The sequence below is a fragment of the Populus alba genome, chromosome 6, assembly GCF_005239225.2.
Source record: "Populus alba chromosome 6, ASM523922v2, whole genome shotgun sequence".
NCBI lineage: Eukaryota > Viridiplantae > Streptophyta > Magnoliopsida > Malpighiales > Salicaceae > Populus > Populus alba.
This window is the reverse complement of record NC_133289.1, coordinates 6,187,342-6,205,993: the sequence shown is the minus strand read 5'-3', so window position 1 is coordinate 6,205,993 and position 18,652 is coordinate 6,187,342. Positions and strand designations below refer to the sequence as shown.

The window sequence follows — 18,652 nt, the reverse complement described above, 5'->3', positions numbered from 1 at the left end:
AAAAAAATAAAAAAAATATTATTTTAATATAATTTTAAATAAATAATAATTTAAAAAATAACTATGATTATATTACCAAACACACTTATACAAGTGAGAACAAGATTTTTTTAGAGTGGGTGCTAGCTCCATTCTTGTCGTAATTAATTGATTTATCTATGGGTGCTAGCTCCATTCTTGTCGTGATTATGCTACTGATTAGAACATCATTGATAAAACAAAGTTCAAGTTGCTTTCGTTATGAGAAATATACATATTATGATGCCAGAGGAAATAAATTTTTAAGCTGGCCAAGACAAATGATGACAGAAACAAGGTGCCATATTAAATTATATTGTAGATTCCAAGATGTTAACGTGTTTATTTTCACCCCAAAAGCCATCAGGCACTCGAAATTTGTTGCCATGTTAAATTCTGTCAAAATCACCATAATAGTAATATTTAACGGTAAAAACGTATCCTGGAACCAGTTTTTGTAAACAGATATTTTCTACATAGCCCCAATACTTGTGTCGATATCATGGCTGCAAGATAGGTGAAGAAACAAGTCAAAAGTTAATACTGCCTCAGAAAGGTCAAGACTTTGTATGGCCATCTAGACTTTTCAAGGAGATATGCTTATCAGCCATCCTCGGTACAAATGCGAACAACTTCGCTGACTATTTCTGCTGACTATGACTTGCAATAAACTCCAACTTTAGCACAGCAATTGTGGACAGAAATCAAGCGTATATAACGCATGTGAAAGCAATACGAGGTAGCGAGAAATAGCAGCTGAAAAATAATGGCAGCTGAGCTCAGTCGGGATGAAGCGAAGAGAAAAACAAGTGATGCCTCATCTGGATCATTGCAGACTGTATTGAAGCAGTCAGATTGGATGGATATGTTGCTGATGGCACTTGGATCAATGGGGAGTGTTGCAGATGGATCATCAATGGCAATAATCATGCTAATTCTCTGTGATCTCATGAACAAATACAGTGGTTCTTCTGTCACTATTGAAGAGATAAACAAGGTTTGTTCATAGATGCAAGTACTAGAATCTTCAATTGTATTATAAAAGCCAGCATCATAAACTGTGGAATCAAAATCTAACGATCTTTTTGTTTATGTTAGTACTGCAGTTAGCTTTGACCTTAACTTATGTTGCTGTTGGGGTGGCTTCAGCCTCCTTTCTTGGTATTTGTTTTTCCCTTTTACTAGCCTACTTTCTAATTTGGTGATCCCATATCACTTGGAATATGTGAATGATATGCGTCCAGAGGATCTAAAACCCAACAATTTAAGGCTTTGGGTTGGAGGCCAAACTAATCAGATGCTTACATTTTATCAATTGTAACTTCATTAGCTTTTTATTACGATTTTCGAGAGTTCAATCACAGAACTGGAGAAATACCACCATAATATATACTGTATTTTTACTCAATTTCCACTATATATACTCGTTCAAAGTTAGGTTTTTACCATTGCTGCATCTAGCAGCATTTGAACAAGTGCTGGTCTATTGTGTGGCAAATATAGATATAGTAAGATTGAGAGCACACTCTTTTAGTTTAGCAATTACATAGTTTGCACTGATGGGCCAACCTAATATATTATGTGAGTTGATTTCTGGATAGTAAATACTATTTCCCTCACCTTCTAGCATTGCCTTTTTGTAATCCATAGAAGGATTCTGTTGGGCACGCACGGCAGAAAGGCAAACCTTTCGACTTCGCAGGCTATATTTACAAGCAGTGTTGAGGCAAGATGTTGGCTTCTTCGACACAAATCAGGGTGCATCGCTCGCTTCTCAAGTAGTCTCCAATATTTCAGTTAACACACTTACCATACAAGGAGTTCTTTCAGAGAAGGTGGTTGTCCTATCCTCATTTGACATTATTTAAACAATTCCTGATTGTTTCCTTACTGAGTTCCGTGTAGCATACTGACTTTGACATCGCATTTGAATCACAGATAGCCAATTTCATTTCAAACATAACAACATTCATCACAGGCCAGGCGGCAGCATTATACCTCAGCTGGAGACTAGCTATAGTTGCTATTCCTGCATTGTTAATGTTGATTATTCCAGGATTGGTATATGGGAAGCTTCTAGGTGAGGTTGGAAAGAAGATCCAAGAAGCTTATGGAGTTGCAGGAGGGATAGTGGAGCAAGCAGTGTCATCAATTAGGACTGTTTATTCCTATGTTGCAGAGGAAAGGACAGCCAAGGATTATAAGAATGCATTGAAACCAGCTTTAGAGCTAGGGATCAAACAAGGATTGATGAAAGGTATGGCCATCGGTACGGTTGGCATTACATTTGCAGTTTGGGCTCTTCAAGGCTGGTATGGAAGCACCCTTGTTATAAACAGAGGAGCCAAAGGTGGAAATGTTTTCACAGCTGGATTGTGTATTATATATGGAGGACTGTAAGTTCACTGCATTTTTTAATGTTCTATCCTTGTTTATATTTTAATATGCTATCCGTTAAATGTACCTCGATGATAAGGATGATCATATTCACATGGTGCGATGATCATCTGAATTGCCATTATAGCATTTATATTTAAGGCAATCATGTCCAAGAAACTTCATTGATTGCTGCACTCTCACAGTCATTAGCAGTTTCATTCACTTTCATTACAGTGGAATTAACTATCAAACTTGATACCATATCAACCTTACAGTGCTCTAGGTGGTTCTCTGATCAACGTGAAGTACTTCATAGAGGCAAATATTGCTGCTGCTCGAATATTTGAGATGATTCATCGTGTCCCAGGAATCGACTCTGCAGATGAACAAGGCAAAACCATATCAGATGTCAAAGGTGAAGTGGAGTTTAGAGACATAGAGTTTGAGTATCCTTCAAGACCAGGGAGCCTGGTATTAAACAAGTTTAATCTTAAAGTTATGTCTGGCCAGACTGTTGGTTTGGTAGGCACTAGTGGATCAGGCAAATCAACAGTTATAAATTTGCTTGAGAGATTTTATGAACCTCTTAGGGGTGATATCCTCCTAGATGGTGTTGACATAAAGACCCTTCAGCTGAAATGGTTGCGGAATCAAATGGGGCTAGTAACCCAGGAGCCTGTACTTTTTGCAACCTCAATCAAAGAAAACATTCTTTTTGGAAAAGGGGATGCTTCTATGGAGGAGGTAATCAGAGCAGCCAAAGCTGCTAATGCTCACAACTTCATCAATAAACTCCCTGAAAAATACAACACTCTGGTGAGTCCTAAATATAGGATTAGTGTTAACATCCATGTGCTTGTAATTGTATTATCAATCTTTTATGGTAACTAAGAATGGGAAGGTACTAATGTTTAAGCCAATGTTGCATACTTTTCAGGTGGGACAACTGGGAACTCAAATGTCTGAAGGGCAGAAACAAAGGATTTCCATTGCAAGGGCACTGTTGAGGAACCCAAAAATTCTTCTTCTCGATGAAGCAACGAGTGCACTGGATTCAATTTCTGAAAAGGCCGTCCAGGATGCTTTGAATCAGGCATCAGTAGGTCGAACAACTATCATCATCGCACACCACTTGTCTGCTCTCCGCAATGCGGACTTAATTGCTGTTATTCAGTCTGGACAAGTGGGAGAATTTGGCTCACACGAACAACTTATACAAAACTCAAGTGGTACATATGCAGTAATGGTGAAGCTGCAGAGGACATACATGAATAATGAAGTTTTGTTGGAAGCTGAAGATACAGAGGATGGAAGTGCTTTTCCTGTTCATGATGGTACCATTCGGGTTGGGGAAACACCTGACAAGTCTCTCTCTCGAAATTCTAGTTTTGGCATGATAACCAACCAGCAGCAAGAAGATGACAGTTCCCCAAATTTAAGGCAACTGATAAGCATGACAGCACCTGAGTGGAAGTCAACTCTATTAGGCTGTGTTGGAGCTCTTGGCTATGGATTAATTCCGCCATTGAACTCATTCTGTCTTGGTGCGCTTCTAGCAGTATACTTTGAAAATGATCATTCCCAGATAAGGTCTCAAACAAGAATCTATTGCTTTGCATTCTTGGCCTTTGCTGTCTTTACTTTTCTGACAAACGTGATTCAGCATTACTATTTTGGGATAATGGGAGAGAAATTGACAGAAAGAGTTAGGGAGGCAGTTTTTGAGAAAATCTTGACGTTTGAGATTGAATGGTTTGATCAAGAAAACAACAGCAGTGGGGCTATATGTGCAAGATTGGCCACAGACGCGGTAATGGTGAGAACTCTTGTCACCGATCGATTGTCATTGCTGACTCAGGCAGTTTCATCAGCGACATTGGCTGTTGTCTTAGCTTTGATGTTGTCTTGGCGACTTGCACTAGTAGCTATTGCCCTGGAACCAGGTGTCATAGCTGCCGTCTATCTTAGAGAAATGACAATGCGAATAATGTCTCAGAAAATTCTCAAAGCACAGAGTGAGAGTAGTGAGTTGGCCAGTGAGGCTTTTGGAAACCACAAAATCATCACGGCATTTGGCTCTCAGGAAAAGGTTCTGAAACTATATGACCGTACACAGGTAAGCTCCAAGAAAGAAAGCAACAAGCAATCTTGGTATGCAGGGGTTGGATTGTTTGTCTCACAGTTTCTCACAAGTGCCCTTATAGCTGTAATTTGCTGGTATGGTGGGAAGCTGTTATACCAAAAAAAGATAGCTTACAAGCACCTCTTTCAAATATTTTTCATTTTGGTGTCAACTGGGAGAGTTATAGCGGAGACTGCTAGTATGACAGCTGACCTATCAAAGGGAACCAGTGCACTGAAGTCAGTTTTTCAGATTCTACAAAGAGAGACTAAAATGGACCCTGAGAATCCAGATGGTATCAAGGCAGAAAAAATTAATGGAGAAATAGAGTTTAAGCAGGTGTATTTCATCTACCCAGCAAGACCAAAACAGATCATTTTGAGGGGATTAGACCTAAAAATTGAAGCTGCAAAGTTTGTTGCATTGGTTGGAAGAAGTGGATCTGGAAAATCCACCATCATCAGATTGATTGAGGGATTCTATGACACATTGAGTGGTTCAATTGAAGTTGATGGAATCGACATCATGCGCTATAACTTAAGGGCTTTGAGGTCACATATAGCGTTGGTAAGTCAAGAACCAACTCTTTTTGCAGGAACAATACGCGACAACATTGCATATGCAAAACAAAATGCAACTGAAGCAGAGATAACTGAAGCATCAAGCATTGCGAATGCTCATGAATTTATAAGGTGAAATTTCTTATTCATTTTTCTTCTTCTTCTTTCTTTCTCTTATTGTCAGTTCAGAATCTAAATTTTCTTAAATTACTACTTCGATGGAAGCTCCCTGAGGGATGGATATGAGACCTACTGCGGAGAAAGAGGTGTGCAACTATCAGGAGGGCAAAAGCAAAGAATAGCGCTTGCTCGAGCCATATTAAAGAATCCTGCAATACTTCTCTTGGATGAGGCAACAAGTGCACTGGATGTTAATTCAGAGAAACTTGTTCAAGAGGCACTAGAGAGGACCATGTCAGGCAGGACAAGCCTAGTTTTGGCTCATCGATTGTCGACAATTCAGAAAGCTGATAAAATAGTAGTCATTGATAGAGGGAGGGTCATAGAAGAGGGAAATCACAGTGAGCTTCTTGCTCTAGGAGAAAAGGGTGCATACTATGCACTTGTAAAACTCCAACAACTTTCTGTCATTTGATGACGACCTTAGCTAACTACAAGTAGTGAACCCAGATAAAGAATGTGAAGGGATATATAGAATTTTTTTCTGAATTAAAATATAGATGATAAATCATTTCCGATTTGTGAAAGTGTATTTGTTGTTATTCTTATATCTCTTGGTTTCAGTATTGAAATGTAAGCTAGAATCTAGCCTGCAGCCACAACGATGCCTCATCTCCATGAGGTAAAGCCCCACGACTGATCATGAAGTTTAAATGCAAGCTCCGGATGCCTTCTGTTCGAAGAAATTTGCAGTGCAAGGGTCCTTTTACTATGCCACAGTTGTTACCTATCCTGAGTGTCATGTTTAACTCACTTTAGATACTCACAGGACACTGGTTTACCAATTTCAGTGGAAAGGAATGCAAGGAAATTCTATCAAAATCTCACAAATTGGCAACAAATTTCAGAGGTTAAGAACAGAGAGAAGAATATTTCCAAAGAATATGCTATAAACATTCTATAAACTTATCAGGAGTCTTCAAGCTGGGAGCTACCTGATAAAATTTGAAGTATATGGTTCCATCTGATCAATGGAGACAGACAGAAGGAACAAAACGAAAATTTCCTGTCCAATACTCACAAGTAGACCGAGCTTAGGTCTCTAGTATTTAAGGGAAACAAAAACAACCTTGGAATAAGGGTTTCTGGACAAAGGTAAACTGTAGAATTGCTTTAGTCGACAATGTTGAGGGCCATCAAGGCCTGTAAGTTACTCAAAAGTGACTCTTCTTCCTCATCTGACAAGTTGAGAGTTATTTCTAAATTATTTTCTTCTTCTTTGTTTTTTTAATAACCGAGGAATTTCAGAATCTAAACCTTTTTTTGTGTTTGTTTTGTGAATGTCCTGAATCCTAGTTGACCTTTAGAGCATTTGGCTTTTAAAACTCCACACAGTAAGAAAGCATGCCTTTAATCTTGTGCGGGGTTAGGAGGTAATTGTTGTGTCAGACGAGAGTTTCTCTATCAGTTGTTGTGAAAAGAAGCATACACCCTATTGTCCCAAAATAAATAGAATAAAAAGAATAAACCCTTCAACTAATCCTCTTCAAGAAACCTCCAAATAAAACCTTCCAACAAACACTCTCAAATTAAACCTCAGTTGTTATATTTTTTTTTATTTAAATATTCAGATTTTATTTTTGATGATCTTAATTGATAATTTATTTTTATCAGGTTACGTGATTTCTATCATGAAACGCGCAAGAAAAAAAAACATAAAAAAAGGTCTTTCAGACTGAGGAGATGTTATGTGGAGGGATTTCAAATCTCCTCATGTCTTGGAGGTTATTTGTGAAAACTTATATCCACAACATGATGAATGAACGTTTCGTGCGACGATTATGGTCTAGTGCAGAGAACCATAACATGAGATTAATAGTTCAATATGCACACTAGCAAATTCATTATGTTCATTTACATGCAAAGCGAATGATAAGATTTTTTCTATTACATTTTTTTTTTTAATTGTAGTTTTATATGAAAATATTTAACTAACAATAACTTTTTTTTATTATTATTATTATTATTATTGCAGGTTACAATTCTTGAACACGAATCAAGACCGATAAAGCTTTCTGTAGAAGCTCACATACAAATTGATGACTGTTAGAAAAGGGGTGCAACAACTCATGGATAGGTGAGCTCAAAAGATCGTGGTAAGTTGGATTTCAATTTTTTTTTAATTTATTATTTTTTAAAATTAACTAATTGATTTTTTTTTTCAGGAAACATATATCACCTGATTGTAGAAGAAATACAAGGATAATCCTTTGACCTATTCAAAACTCAATCTGGATTTGTGGTTGGAGGCTGGATCTTCTAGTGGACCTGATAAAAATCAAGTTTACGGGTATCTCAAACACCACAGTCAAGAATCTTGGCTTGCTTATTTATTGGCTTGCTTTGTAAACTCGTTTTTCATTAATGAAATCTTGATCACATTCATCCAAAAAAAATCTAAACATGCACAATTTCTTCAAATTGGTTTTTGCACCTTCAAAGAGCTCCTTTAAACTACACTACCCTTTTTTTTGCATTTTTCAAGTTAAGATTGAGATCTTTTGCACCCATTTTAATGGCAAAACCAACCCATCAATCAATATCATCAGTGTCGTCACACCCTGCGTGCAGGTTTCTCTTTCAGGGAGCTAGAGCTTGTTAGGCCTGTCCAAAATGAGGTTAAACAGCAGCAACCAAACATGCTTCCATCTATATATGATAGTAAACTTGTTCTAACAGCATCCATCGGTGTCAACTGCTCTCGAGAATCAAATGAACAAGTTCATTTAATCTCATAAAAGATATGAGTACTTAATGTTTCACAAAATATTTGTACTAACTGATATGGCATTTGTTTTAGGAAAGGGTTTTCAAATCATAGAATCTGAATCTTATCTCATTCAGAAATGAAATGAGAATTATAGAAAATATCAATCAATGAATCCCCAATCATGTGCTCCGACATCATTCGGTAAAACAATGTTAGTAAAAAATTAAATATATCTTGCATTATCCTTTCATAAAATGAAAGTAATTGGAGAGCAGGAAGCTGCAATATTCCTAGCTAGAGTGAATTCCGTTCAACCAATATTTTACAGCGTGTTCGCATCACACCTTGCTACAATAGGTAACAAAATGTACTATCCTCAGAAAAAAAATCACAAATCCTTCGTTCCGGAAATTCAGAAGAATTCATCTTTCTACTACAACATTCTCCCACCTTGCATAAATGGTCTGCTCCTTTTGCTCCAAAGTTTCAGAAGAATTCACCTGTCTACCACAATATTCATCTTCAAAAACAGTGCTGAGGTTATCTGCTAAAAAAGAAGAGAAAAGAAAAGAAAAGAAAGAGGCTATCAATTAAGTTTATATACATATTTACCACTACTTCTGTTGTTGAATAATTACACATCAATGAGGAATCACTAAAATTATGCAAGCATTCGAATTTATGTATTTCAAAGAATAGTTGTCATGCCCATCTTAGTCTAAAAAACCCCTACTTCCCTCATCTTTTGTCATTGTACAAATTTGATACAGATTGCAGACCCTATAATAAATACCAGTTTATATACATAGCAAGCTGGTTTGACAGTACAAATAGCTGAAGACACAAGACATAGATGACCCTAAGGTTTATTGATATTTAGTTTGGGGAAGAAGGTTAAAATGAAGGTAACATTTGAAATGTTAATTGATAATTAACAGCTAAAAGAGACAACTTGCTGCCAATTTGGTGTTGTTGATCTACTTCTACATATTATTCAACACATAATATTATTAGATAAGAAACCCTGACAATATCCAATCCTCCAATTTGAGTGCAATTAAAGTAGGAGAGTCAAGTTGAATGTTGCCCTCTTTGGTGAACAAGCCAAACATTTTGGATAGCTTCTCACATCAAGTTGCCTATGTAACATGAATTACTTCCAGTTTTAAGCATGTGGAGAATATCTTATCACATCAATAATACAGATGATAATACAGAGGATATAGAGCATGATCAGATGAAAATGTGGTATATCGATACCTGCAATTGAGTTATTTTGCATGGTGTAATTCCCACAAGACTTGTTCATCAAGCTTGCTCAACTTCTCATCATCAAGACGCTTCCATGTCCTGATCCTCTCCATTCCCATCCAAGACTTCTCACCCTTTTCAAGTTCTGCTAATATGATCCTTGCTCTCCTTGACCACCCAGCTATTCCATAAGCATGATACCCAAAGCCTCCACCATAACAAAACCATATACCTTCTAAATTCCCACAAAAGTCATTCTTGTGATCATGGCCCATGAACACAGCCTTCACATCTTCCATGGATACAAGGGTCTGTAAGACTCCTGAGTTAACTGATGAGCAAGCCACACCTTCCTGAAACTGGCCAATAATCTTTTGGTAGTATAGCTGTCGAATTTCTGGAATTGGGATATGGAAAAATGCCAATGCACAGTGTGTGGGTGTAGCTGATGGTGAAGCCCCTTCCAGGAGATGACAGTCCTCCTTTTGGTCCTGTTAGTGAGTGACCTGCAACATGTTAATAAAATCTAAATCTAGCAGATCTCCCTTTGTGGGAATTGAGAGAACATGGACAGTAAAGCAATCGGTTGCAGAGCTAGGCTTTTCCTTTGGAGGCTGAAAAATACATGTACATAAAAGTTAATTCGGTACGTGCATGCTTTATACAAACTATATGTTTGCATAAGCTTCAATGTAGTGTATAACCATACACATTCATACACAGGCATCCCTATTGACATCGTATTAAGAAAACATACACCTAAATATTCTAAAATAAAGTTTAGGTTCATACTTGGTGCAAATTAAACAACCTATTTCCCATAAAACAGAAAAGTATAGTTATCATATCAACAAATTTATCTTAACATAATCGTTGACATTTGCATATCAATAGATGAAATGAGACCCAATTGTAAGCATCTTTTTAAAATATCAATAACCATGGTTTGGTTTCAACCAATTTGCAAACTTTGGTATACCTGATAACCCTTGGAAACACCATGAAGCCAACGAAGTTGAGATTCCTTAATCCATCCATAAGTTTTAACTCCTTGAACAACCTCCCTGTCTCCACTGTCAAGAAAGAAAAGATCAAGAACAGTTCTATTAGCTGAATGTGAACCCGGAGCACCATATACCCTGAGATTATAATTTCCAAAGCCATCAATATCTGTTATCGTATCGCCTTTGGCTGCACTAGAAGCATCTTCCACTGATGGATTGGTTTGTGATACTGAGTAATCCAATAGTGATATGAAAGACATCAATTCTAGTCGAGTCATGGTAGATTCTTGGTCATGGTTTCCTAAAACCGCTGCCCATGGAAGTCCAGATTCCATGGCAGGTGCAAAGGCACGAAGCAAAGATTCAGCAGCATCAGGAGTGCTTGAGCCAAATATATTATCTCCTATATATAAAAACTGAATGTCAATTAAAAATACATGAAATTCATAATTCCATTAACATGCAAAAAAGCAGCAGTCCACATCATCAACAAAGCATACTTAGTTTAGTTTAGTTGCGGATATCTAGCCAACTCGTAACTCTAAATTAAATTCAACTTAAATTGTACAAACAAAAAAAAATCCTGTTCTAAGTCAAAACAAACTTAGATTCATGTATGACTTTACCATAATAGTCTATTGAAGCAGTCTATATCTAAAACAAGCACACGGCAAGAAACCATAATTTTCACAATCAAGAAAAGCAATGTATTTATATTATTTCTATATCTAATCAGGCACGATCACCTCTATTATCATGCAATAAGTAAATTCATTATATATTTTAATTAAGAACCCAACATTAATCCTCAAATCTATATCATCTACATTAATTATTAAATTATTTATAAAAAAAAAAAAATCAAGAGAGAAAACCAGAAATGAATTATGTATACCTGTAAAAGCAATGAAATCAGGCTTCTCGGCTTCAATGATCCTCTTAAGAAAATGAGTGGTGTTAAGATCAGAACAATAATGAAACTCAGAAGCTAACACATCTTTGCAACTTGTCAGCACCCCAGTTCCATAATGCATATCAGCCACCTGTTTACTTTCACATGTCAGTCACAGGGCTACATATGCCAAGAAAAAAGAAACCCATTTTTTTTATCAAGAAACACAGTCAAGAAAGGAAACCCACTACAGCTAAAACAAGGACAAAAAAAAATACAAAAAACAATGGGAATCACAGAAAAAGAAGAGAACCTGAAGGATTTTGAAGGTTCCATCAGAGCTGAACCTGAGAGGGAGATGTGGGGATTTCTTGAGGTGAAGAGGGTGGTGGCCTATGAGTAACTTGTGAGCGATCTGGGTGTGTAGAGAGAAGAGGATTGTCAAGATTAAGGTTAAATAAAGAAGAGAGTACAGCCCTTCCATGGTTTTGTTCATTACTTCTTCTAACTAGCTCGCTCGCTCGCTCGCAGCTCCAACAGATGAGAATAACGAGGAGGGCATTTTGACTTTCTCTTTTTCGTACTAATATGTAATATCCTGTTTTTTTTAATATTAAAAAAATTATTTTTTTATTTTAAATTATTTTTTATATTTTTAAATTATTTTGATGTAATTATATTTTAATATATTTTTAAATAAAAATTATTTTAAAAAATAATTATTACTAAAACAATAACTCGAAGTAAAACACAAATATCAAATAAAACTGTAAAGTTACTTTAAGAATGTAAAATATAATGTGGCACTTGCTGTAATAAAGTATACTCTATCTATGTTCAATGATTATATGGTTGTAATATAATGCTTTTTTTATGGAATTTTGCTTGAGTTTGTTTAATTATTATCCAATTTTAGTATAATAAATGAAACTTAAGTTGATATCTATCCAAATTATTATTAAATTTATTAAATTCAATTTGGGGATTGATTTGAAATAATTCAATTTTAGTTATTATTAAACTTAAAAGAAACTGGTTTGGTTGGCTCCATGCCGAAGCCTTGGAAGCAGGGGCGGAGCCAGGGGGTGGCGAGCAGGGGCCTGGCCCTGCAAATTTTTTTAAAATTTCCTATTATGTAATATTTTTAATTTAAATAAATAAACTTTTTAATAATAAATATTATTATATTTATTTTGGCCTCCCCTATAAACCACACCTCGCTCCGCCCCTGCTTGGAAGCACTTTGACAAGACCTTGGTTGAAGGTTGGTCCTTGAACAACCCTTGTCCATTGACACTATGTCCATTTTTTCTGCAGTTTGTTTCTCTACTGGTTTTGGCGCAAGTAAAATCTTGCTAAAAAATGAGGACAAGCTGCTTTACGGCAGTGTCAAATAATTCTAATTTTTTGTCACGATAAAACTAACTTCACCAAAAAATACAATTTGTCCTCTAGCTCTTTGTTCAAGACAAAATAATTATAAGAGATTTTTTATTTTAATATGATTACCTACTCTTCAGAAATTAAGATGTGTTTTCTGCAATAAAAATTTGAAATCTTCAAATTACCTCTACATTAATTACTAATTCACCTAGAATATATGAATTAAACTGCTTTTCAATTAAGGTTTTTGCAGTGTTTTTCTAAAATTTATTAATGATATGTGCTATCAATAGTCTTCCATGGTTAAAGATAATCAACATAATCTCTCATGGTATTTTTAATGATATTGCCCTAACGTCTAAATCTATTTTTTCATGGTGCGGCAAAGTATTGTTTTATGGCTGAGGCTTGATTCCAGCTTTTTTGAGCTTAATATAAAGAATATTTAGTAAGAAGGAGTTGGTTTCTTATGTTTTTTTTTTTTTTTTCCTCCTAATTGTAGTGCTCCCTCCTGTTTCTTGAGCAACTTTTGTGTTTTTTTGTATTCTCTACTTGTTCATCTAATGTAATAGGTTATTATTTTTGTAGTCATTTTCAAAATAAAAATTTCAGCTATTGTAAAAAAAAAAAAAAAAAAAAAAAAAAAAAAATACCCAGATCAATGATAGAAATTGCTGGTTATGATTCAGATGGGTGCTCTCACTAAAAGATCCCTCGGATTCCAAGTTGCGAGGAAAAATGCATGACTGGCTAGTTGGAACTCAGTTTTCTTAAGGATCTCATTGTGGTATACTGTTTGAAAAGAAAGGATATGTTTATGTAGAGAAAGAGAAGAAGTGTTTGGAGGAAGAGAGTTTTTATTTTTTCTCTCACACTATTCCTCCAAAGGTCATTAGCGTACCTATAAATCAGGACTGTTTATTCCTATGTTGGAGAGGAGATTAAGGACTGTCAAGGCCTACAAGATTTCTTTAGAACCAACTTTAAAGCATGGGATAAAACAAGGATTGATGAAAGGTATGGTCATCGGTACTATTGGTGTTACATTTGCTGTGTGGGCACTTCAGGGCTGGTATGGAAGTACTCTGGTCATGCATAAGAAAGCAAAAGGGGGAGACGTTTTTACCGCTGGAGTTTCCATTGTATATGGAGGACTGTAAGTTCACTGAGTTTTGATATTCAAAATGCATTATAATTTTAAGCACAGAATACTTGCATCAATTTTTTCTGATTTATCTGAACAGTGAGGCCAGCAAGGATTAGGAAAATGTAGATACCAGTTGCCCTTTACATTGAATCACTTCAGCAACAATGTCCTCAAGCAAACTAAATATTTCCTGTTGCATGCTGCACTCGTATAATATTAGGAGGTAAAACTTTCATTACATTTAAAGATCTGAAATGATGACAAAGCAACTTTGCAGGGGTCTAGGGGGTGCTCTAATCAATATCAAGTACTTCATAGAGGCAAATATTGCAGCTTCTCGGATTTTTGAGATGATTCATAGAGTTGTGGACATTGTCTCTGCAAAAGAACCAGGCAAGACCATGTCAGAAGTTAAAGGTGAAGTGGAATTCAGAAACATAGATTTTGAGTATCCTTCAAGACCAGGGAGCTTGGTATTAAGCAAGTTTAATCTCAAAGTGATGGCTTGCCAGACTGTTGGGCTGGTTGGCAGAAGTGGATCGGGAAAATCAACGGTAATAAATTTGCTTGAGAAATTCTATGAACCTCTTAGGGGCCATATCCTGCTAGATGGTGTTGACATAAAGACCCTTCAGCTCAAATGGTTGAGAAGTCAAATGGGCCTGGTAAGCCAGGAACCTATACTTTTTGCAACCTCAATCAAACAAAACATCTGTTTTGAAAAAGAGGAGGCTTCAATGGAAGAGGTCATGGAAGCCGCTAAAGCTGCTAATGCCCACAACTTCATCTGTCAACTACCTGAAGGATATGACACCTTGGTAAGTCCTGACTATAGGATTTTCTCTAATTTCAGTTGTTATTCGACATCCTCACCCAAGTAATAGTTTGTAATGAATCTTGCTGCTTACTCTTTTGTGTAACTAAGAATGGCAATTGGAAAAGAAAGGAATCAAAAGAATAAATGAAGGTATATACAAATTCCAATGGCAAACTTTTTCAGGTGGGATAATTGGGAAGTCAATTGTCTGAAGGCCAGAAACAAAGGATTTCCATCGCAAGGGCACTGTTAAGGGATCCAAGAATCCTTCTTCTTGATGAAGCAACAAGTGCGCTGGATTCTCAGTCTGAGAAAGCTGTCCAAGATGCTTTGAATCAAGCCTCAATAGGAAGAACTACCATTATTGTTGCACGCCGCCTATCTGCTCTTCGCAATGCGGACTTGATTGCTGTAATTCAATCAGGAAAATTGGTGGAATCAGGCTCCCATGAGCAACTTATGCAAAACTTGAGTGGTCCATACTCAATAATGGTGCAGCTACAGAGAAACTTCATAGACGATGAAGTTACATCAAAAGCTCAAGATACTGGATCTAGTAGCTCTGTTGTTCTTGATACAGGAATTGCTAATGCAGAACAAAAGGATGATACAAGTCTCTCACAAAGCTTTAGCGATGAGAAGAAAACCAACCAGCAGCAAGATGATAATTACAGTTCCCCTTCACTATGGCAGTTAATGAGCATGGCAGCATCTGAGTGGAAGCCAACCCTGATAGGTTTCATTGCTGCTCTTGCCTGTGGACTAATTCAGCCATTGCACTCATTGTGCATGGCTGCACTTCTAGCAGTTTACTTCACAACTGATCACAACGAGCTAAGGTCGCAAACAAGAATTTATTGCTTTGCATTTTTAGCCTTCGCAAATGGACCCTGAACATTCAGATGGTATCAAACCAGAAAAGATCAAAGGGGAAATAGAGTTTAAGCAAGTTCATTTCTTCTACCCAAATAGACCAAAACAAATGATCCTGACAGGCGTAAACCTACAAATTGATGCAGCAAAGGTTGCTGCAATAGTTGGAAGAAGCGGGTCTGGAAAGTCCACCATCATTAAATTGATTGAGAGATTCTACGACACGTCAAGAGGTTCCATCGACGTTGATTCAACCAACATCAAAAGTTATAACCTGAGGGCCTTAAGGTCGCATATCGCATTGGTAAGCCAGGAACCTAATCTTTTCGCTGGAACAATCCGCGACAACATTGCATATGCAAAGGAGAACACAACAGAAGCAGAAATAATCGAAGCAGCAACTATTGCAAATGCTCATGATTTTATCAGGTGCCATTCTATTAAACACTTTCCTTTTAATCATTTTCTCTCTTATCCGTTCAAAATCCAAATTTTATCAAATTTACTGCTTTTCTGGGCAGCTCCATGGAGGATGGATATGAGACCTGCTGCGGCGAAAGAGGTGTGCAACTATCAGGAGGACAAAAGCAAAGGATAGCTTTGGCACGAGCAATCTTGAAAAATCCTACAATATTGCTTTTAGATGAAGCAACAAGTTCATTGGATGTGAATTCAGCATTAGAGAGGACCATGACTGGCAGGACATGCCTGGTTGTAGCTCATAGACTATCTACCATCCAAAAAGCTGATAAAATTGCTGTGATTGACCAAGGAAGGATCATAGAAGAGGGCAATCATTTTGAGCTAATAAATAAAGGAGAAATGGGTGCATATTTCTCACTTGTAAAGCTCCAACAACTTTCTGCCATGTGACAATGACCCTTGCATGATAGAAAGATATATCCATGCTATGTTTAACACCCTTTTTTGGAGCTTGCGTTGCATTTGTATAATAAATCTTTTCAATCAGCGCAAGTGTTTATGCTACTATTTTAATTTATTTTAATTTGGGCCATGGTTACGGCATTGAAATGTTAATAAAAAAATATTTATACAGAGGAAACTAGCTATGTACATGTGCTACTTTATGGGCCCAATTTTTTTCCATAATTTTAAGTTATGCAAACATGGTTAAAAAAAAAATAACAAATTTATGGTTTGGGCATGAGTGGATTAAATAAGTTGGTTTTAATTTAATTAGATGATAAAAAAAATAGGTAATGATAATTAATAGATCAAACTAAAAAATAATTATGATAGCATGTGAAAAATATTATTTTCTAAAAAAAAGACAAACAATATAGCTTAATTCTCGGCACATAAATATTGAAGGATCAAATTAAATAAAAAAAAGTAAAAACAATTAATTTAAGTTAATTTGAGTTAGCATGATAAACCTATAACATGGTAATCAAGATCTAGTCATCTTAGGGAATCCCTCCAAACTTGCAGTTCATATCATGAGATTGGGATAGTCCGATAGAAAAGAAAATGATAAAAATCATAGACTCTATTAAAAAAAAAATGTCAACTCATGTTAATTTTTTAAATCTGTGATCCAAATTATTAGACTTGAAATATTTTATTTAAAAAAATTATAAAATTTAATTTTTAACTAATTAAATATTGATCAATGAAATTAAAAATACTATCAAAAAGAACGCAAAAGTATCTGGAAGTTAAATCGTGAATACTTTTGTTAATTGCAAAGTTAAAATCAATTTTCCCAAATATAGAAAAGGAGATTAGGTCCCCATTGCATGTGCAGCACCTCCAAAAGTCACCCTGGAATCCAGAAGAGAACGTGTAGACGACAGCAAAAGACATCCATCGATAAAGGGTTCTTTCTAAATGCCCTCTCAACATGCGGCAGTTGCTTTGCACCTTCGAATGAATGCCTTTTCGCCTACTTTCTCCATGTGGGATAAGTACTTTCACTTTAAACCCACCTATTTTCTAATTCTTTGAACAGTAGCATTGTACGTAAAGTTTTAGCAAAATGATACAATTTGAGTTGGTTGGAAAATAGCACATTTTGAACAAATACATGATTTCCATTCGTGTCTTTCTTCAAAAACACGATTCTCAATTGCAATTACATAACAAATCGTGATTCAGAATTGCGTATTTAATTAGTATAAAAAACTTGGCTTTCTCTTCTTCTTCTTTTTTTCCTCTCACGGTTATCACTCATCTACTTCAAAAAAAAAAAAAAAAAAAAAACCCTCCTAAATAAAATTATCGAAAACAACATTATATTCTCCATCAAAACACCAAAATCACCTTCCCCTTGTTTGATAATTGAGTATTTTTATTTAAATTGAGATGATTTAGGGTTTGAGTCAAGCAATTAGGTATTTTTTTTTATGCAATTCATGTTATTTATTGAATTAATTAGGTCTGAATTATATAAATCAAGGTTTTGCGGGTTAGAGAAATTATGGTTTGTATTGAACTTTTGGATAAATTGCCATGCTTGAAGATTTTATTTGAACCGAGATAATTTAGATTTTAATTGATGGAATTAGGTATATTTTCATGCAATTTATGTGATGAAAGTCAAAATCATAGCAATTAGGGTTTACATTGTGTTTTATGGTTTGCATTGAATTTTGGAATAAATTATTGTAATTAAGAATTTTGTTTGAACTCGGATAATTGAAGTTTTAATTGATGTACTTAAGTTTTTTTATTTTCATGCAATTGATGTTATGAAGGTCAAAATCATAACAATTAGTGTTTTGGATTATAATGTTTGCATATTATGACCAACAAAGATATAACTCCTCTAAACCTAGTGATAATTAAGATAAAGATGTTTTGGATTAGTTAAAATATCATATAATAATGAGATAATGAAGTCTCTTGTTCTAGAATCTGGTGATGATATCATTAAAGATGATAATGTTTGCAATGATTGGTTTTTTTATCATAGAAATTTAGTTGGTGGTGTTGATTTAGTGGTTGGACAAATTTTCAACACTTAGATTAATTTAATGAATATAATTAAATGGTGGCATATTGCATATTCTCTTGAATATCAAGTTTAATATTCAACAATAAATTTTATGAAATTATAATGTGTTCAAGCAATAAAGTGTTGATGGTATTTATTATGGGGGTATCATAAAATGTTGAATTTCTTTGAAATAATAAAGTTGAAAGGCGTTCACATATGTACCATTATATTTGTGCCAAAAAAACACCATCAACTTTATTTAAAATTTGTTGGATTGGTAGTTTCAACTCTTATTAGTGCTAAAGGTAGAAAGCATACAAGAAGAAATAAAATTATATTATAAGTTTAAATTTTTAT

General features: G+C 35.4%; 2 protein-coding genes and 1 pseudogene across 6 annotated transcripts; 2 read left to right on the top strand and 1 right to left on the bottom strand.

Moving 5' to 3' along the window:
- Positions 1-534: 534 nt before the first annotated feature.
- On the top strand, positions 535-5,779 carry LOC118033594 (putative multidrug resistance protein). Of its 2 annotated transcripts, none has more exons than XM_035038612.2 (7): positions 535-1,015; positions 1,125-1,179; positions 1,669-1,853; positions 1,957-2,414; positions 2,673-3,213; positions 3,335-5,211; positions 5,305-5,779. In XM_035038612.2, exons 1-7 carry the CDS (start codon positions 785-787, stop codon positions 5,672-5,674), a joined length of 3,717 nt encoding a protein of 1,238 aa, XP_034894503.1. In that variant the 5' UTR covers positions 535-784; the 3' UTR covers positions 5,675-5,779. The 2 variants fall into 2 exon arrangements, with proteins under 2 accessions (XP_034894503.1, XP_034894504.1); XM_035038613.2 differs by having other exon boundaries at positions 874-1,015; positions 1,117-1,179.
- A 2,392-nt stretch (positions 5,780-8,171) lies between these two features.
- Positions 8,172-11,678, bottom strand: LOC118033593 (probable inactive purple acid phosphatase 28). 4 transcript variants are annotated; one of them, XM_035038607.2, is made up of 5 exons: positions 11,430-11,678; positions 11,120-11,267; positions 10,200-10,627; positions 9,230-9,711; positions 8,172-8,516 (listed from the first exon to the last, which is right to left on the bottom strand). In XM_035038607.2, exons 1-4 carry the CDS (start codon positions 11,610-11,612, stop codon positions 9,241-9,243), a joined length of 1,230 nt encoding a protein of 409 aa, XP_034894498.1. In that variant the 5' UTR covers positions 11,613-11,678; the 3' UTR covers positions 8,172-8,516; positions 9,230-9,240. The 4 variants fall into 4 exon arrangements, with proteins under 4 accessions (XP_034894498.1, XP_034894499.1, XP_034894501.1 ...); XM_035038608.2 differs by having other exon boundaries at positions 8,172-8,513; XM_035038610.2 differs by having other exon boundaries at positions 8,172-8,473.
- A 1,482-nt stretch (positions 11,679-13,160) lies between these two features.
- LOC118033648 (putative multidrug resistance protein) lies at positions 13,161-16,246 on the top strand (annotated as a pseudogene).
- The last annotated feature ends 2,406 nt before the right edge of the window (positions 16,247-18,652 follow it).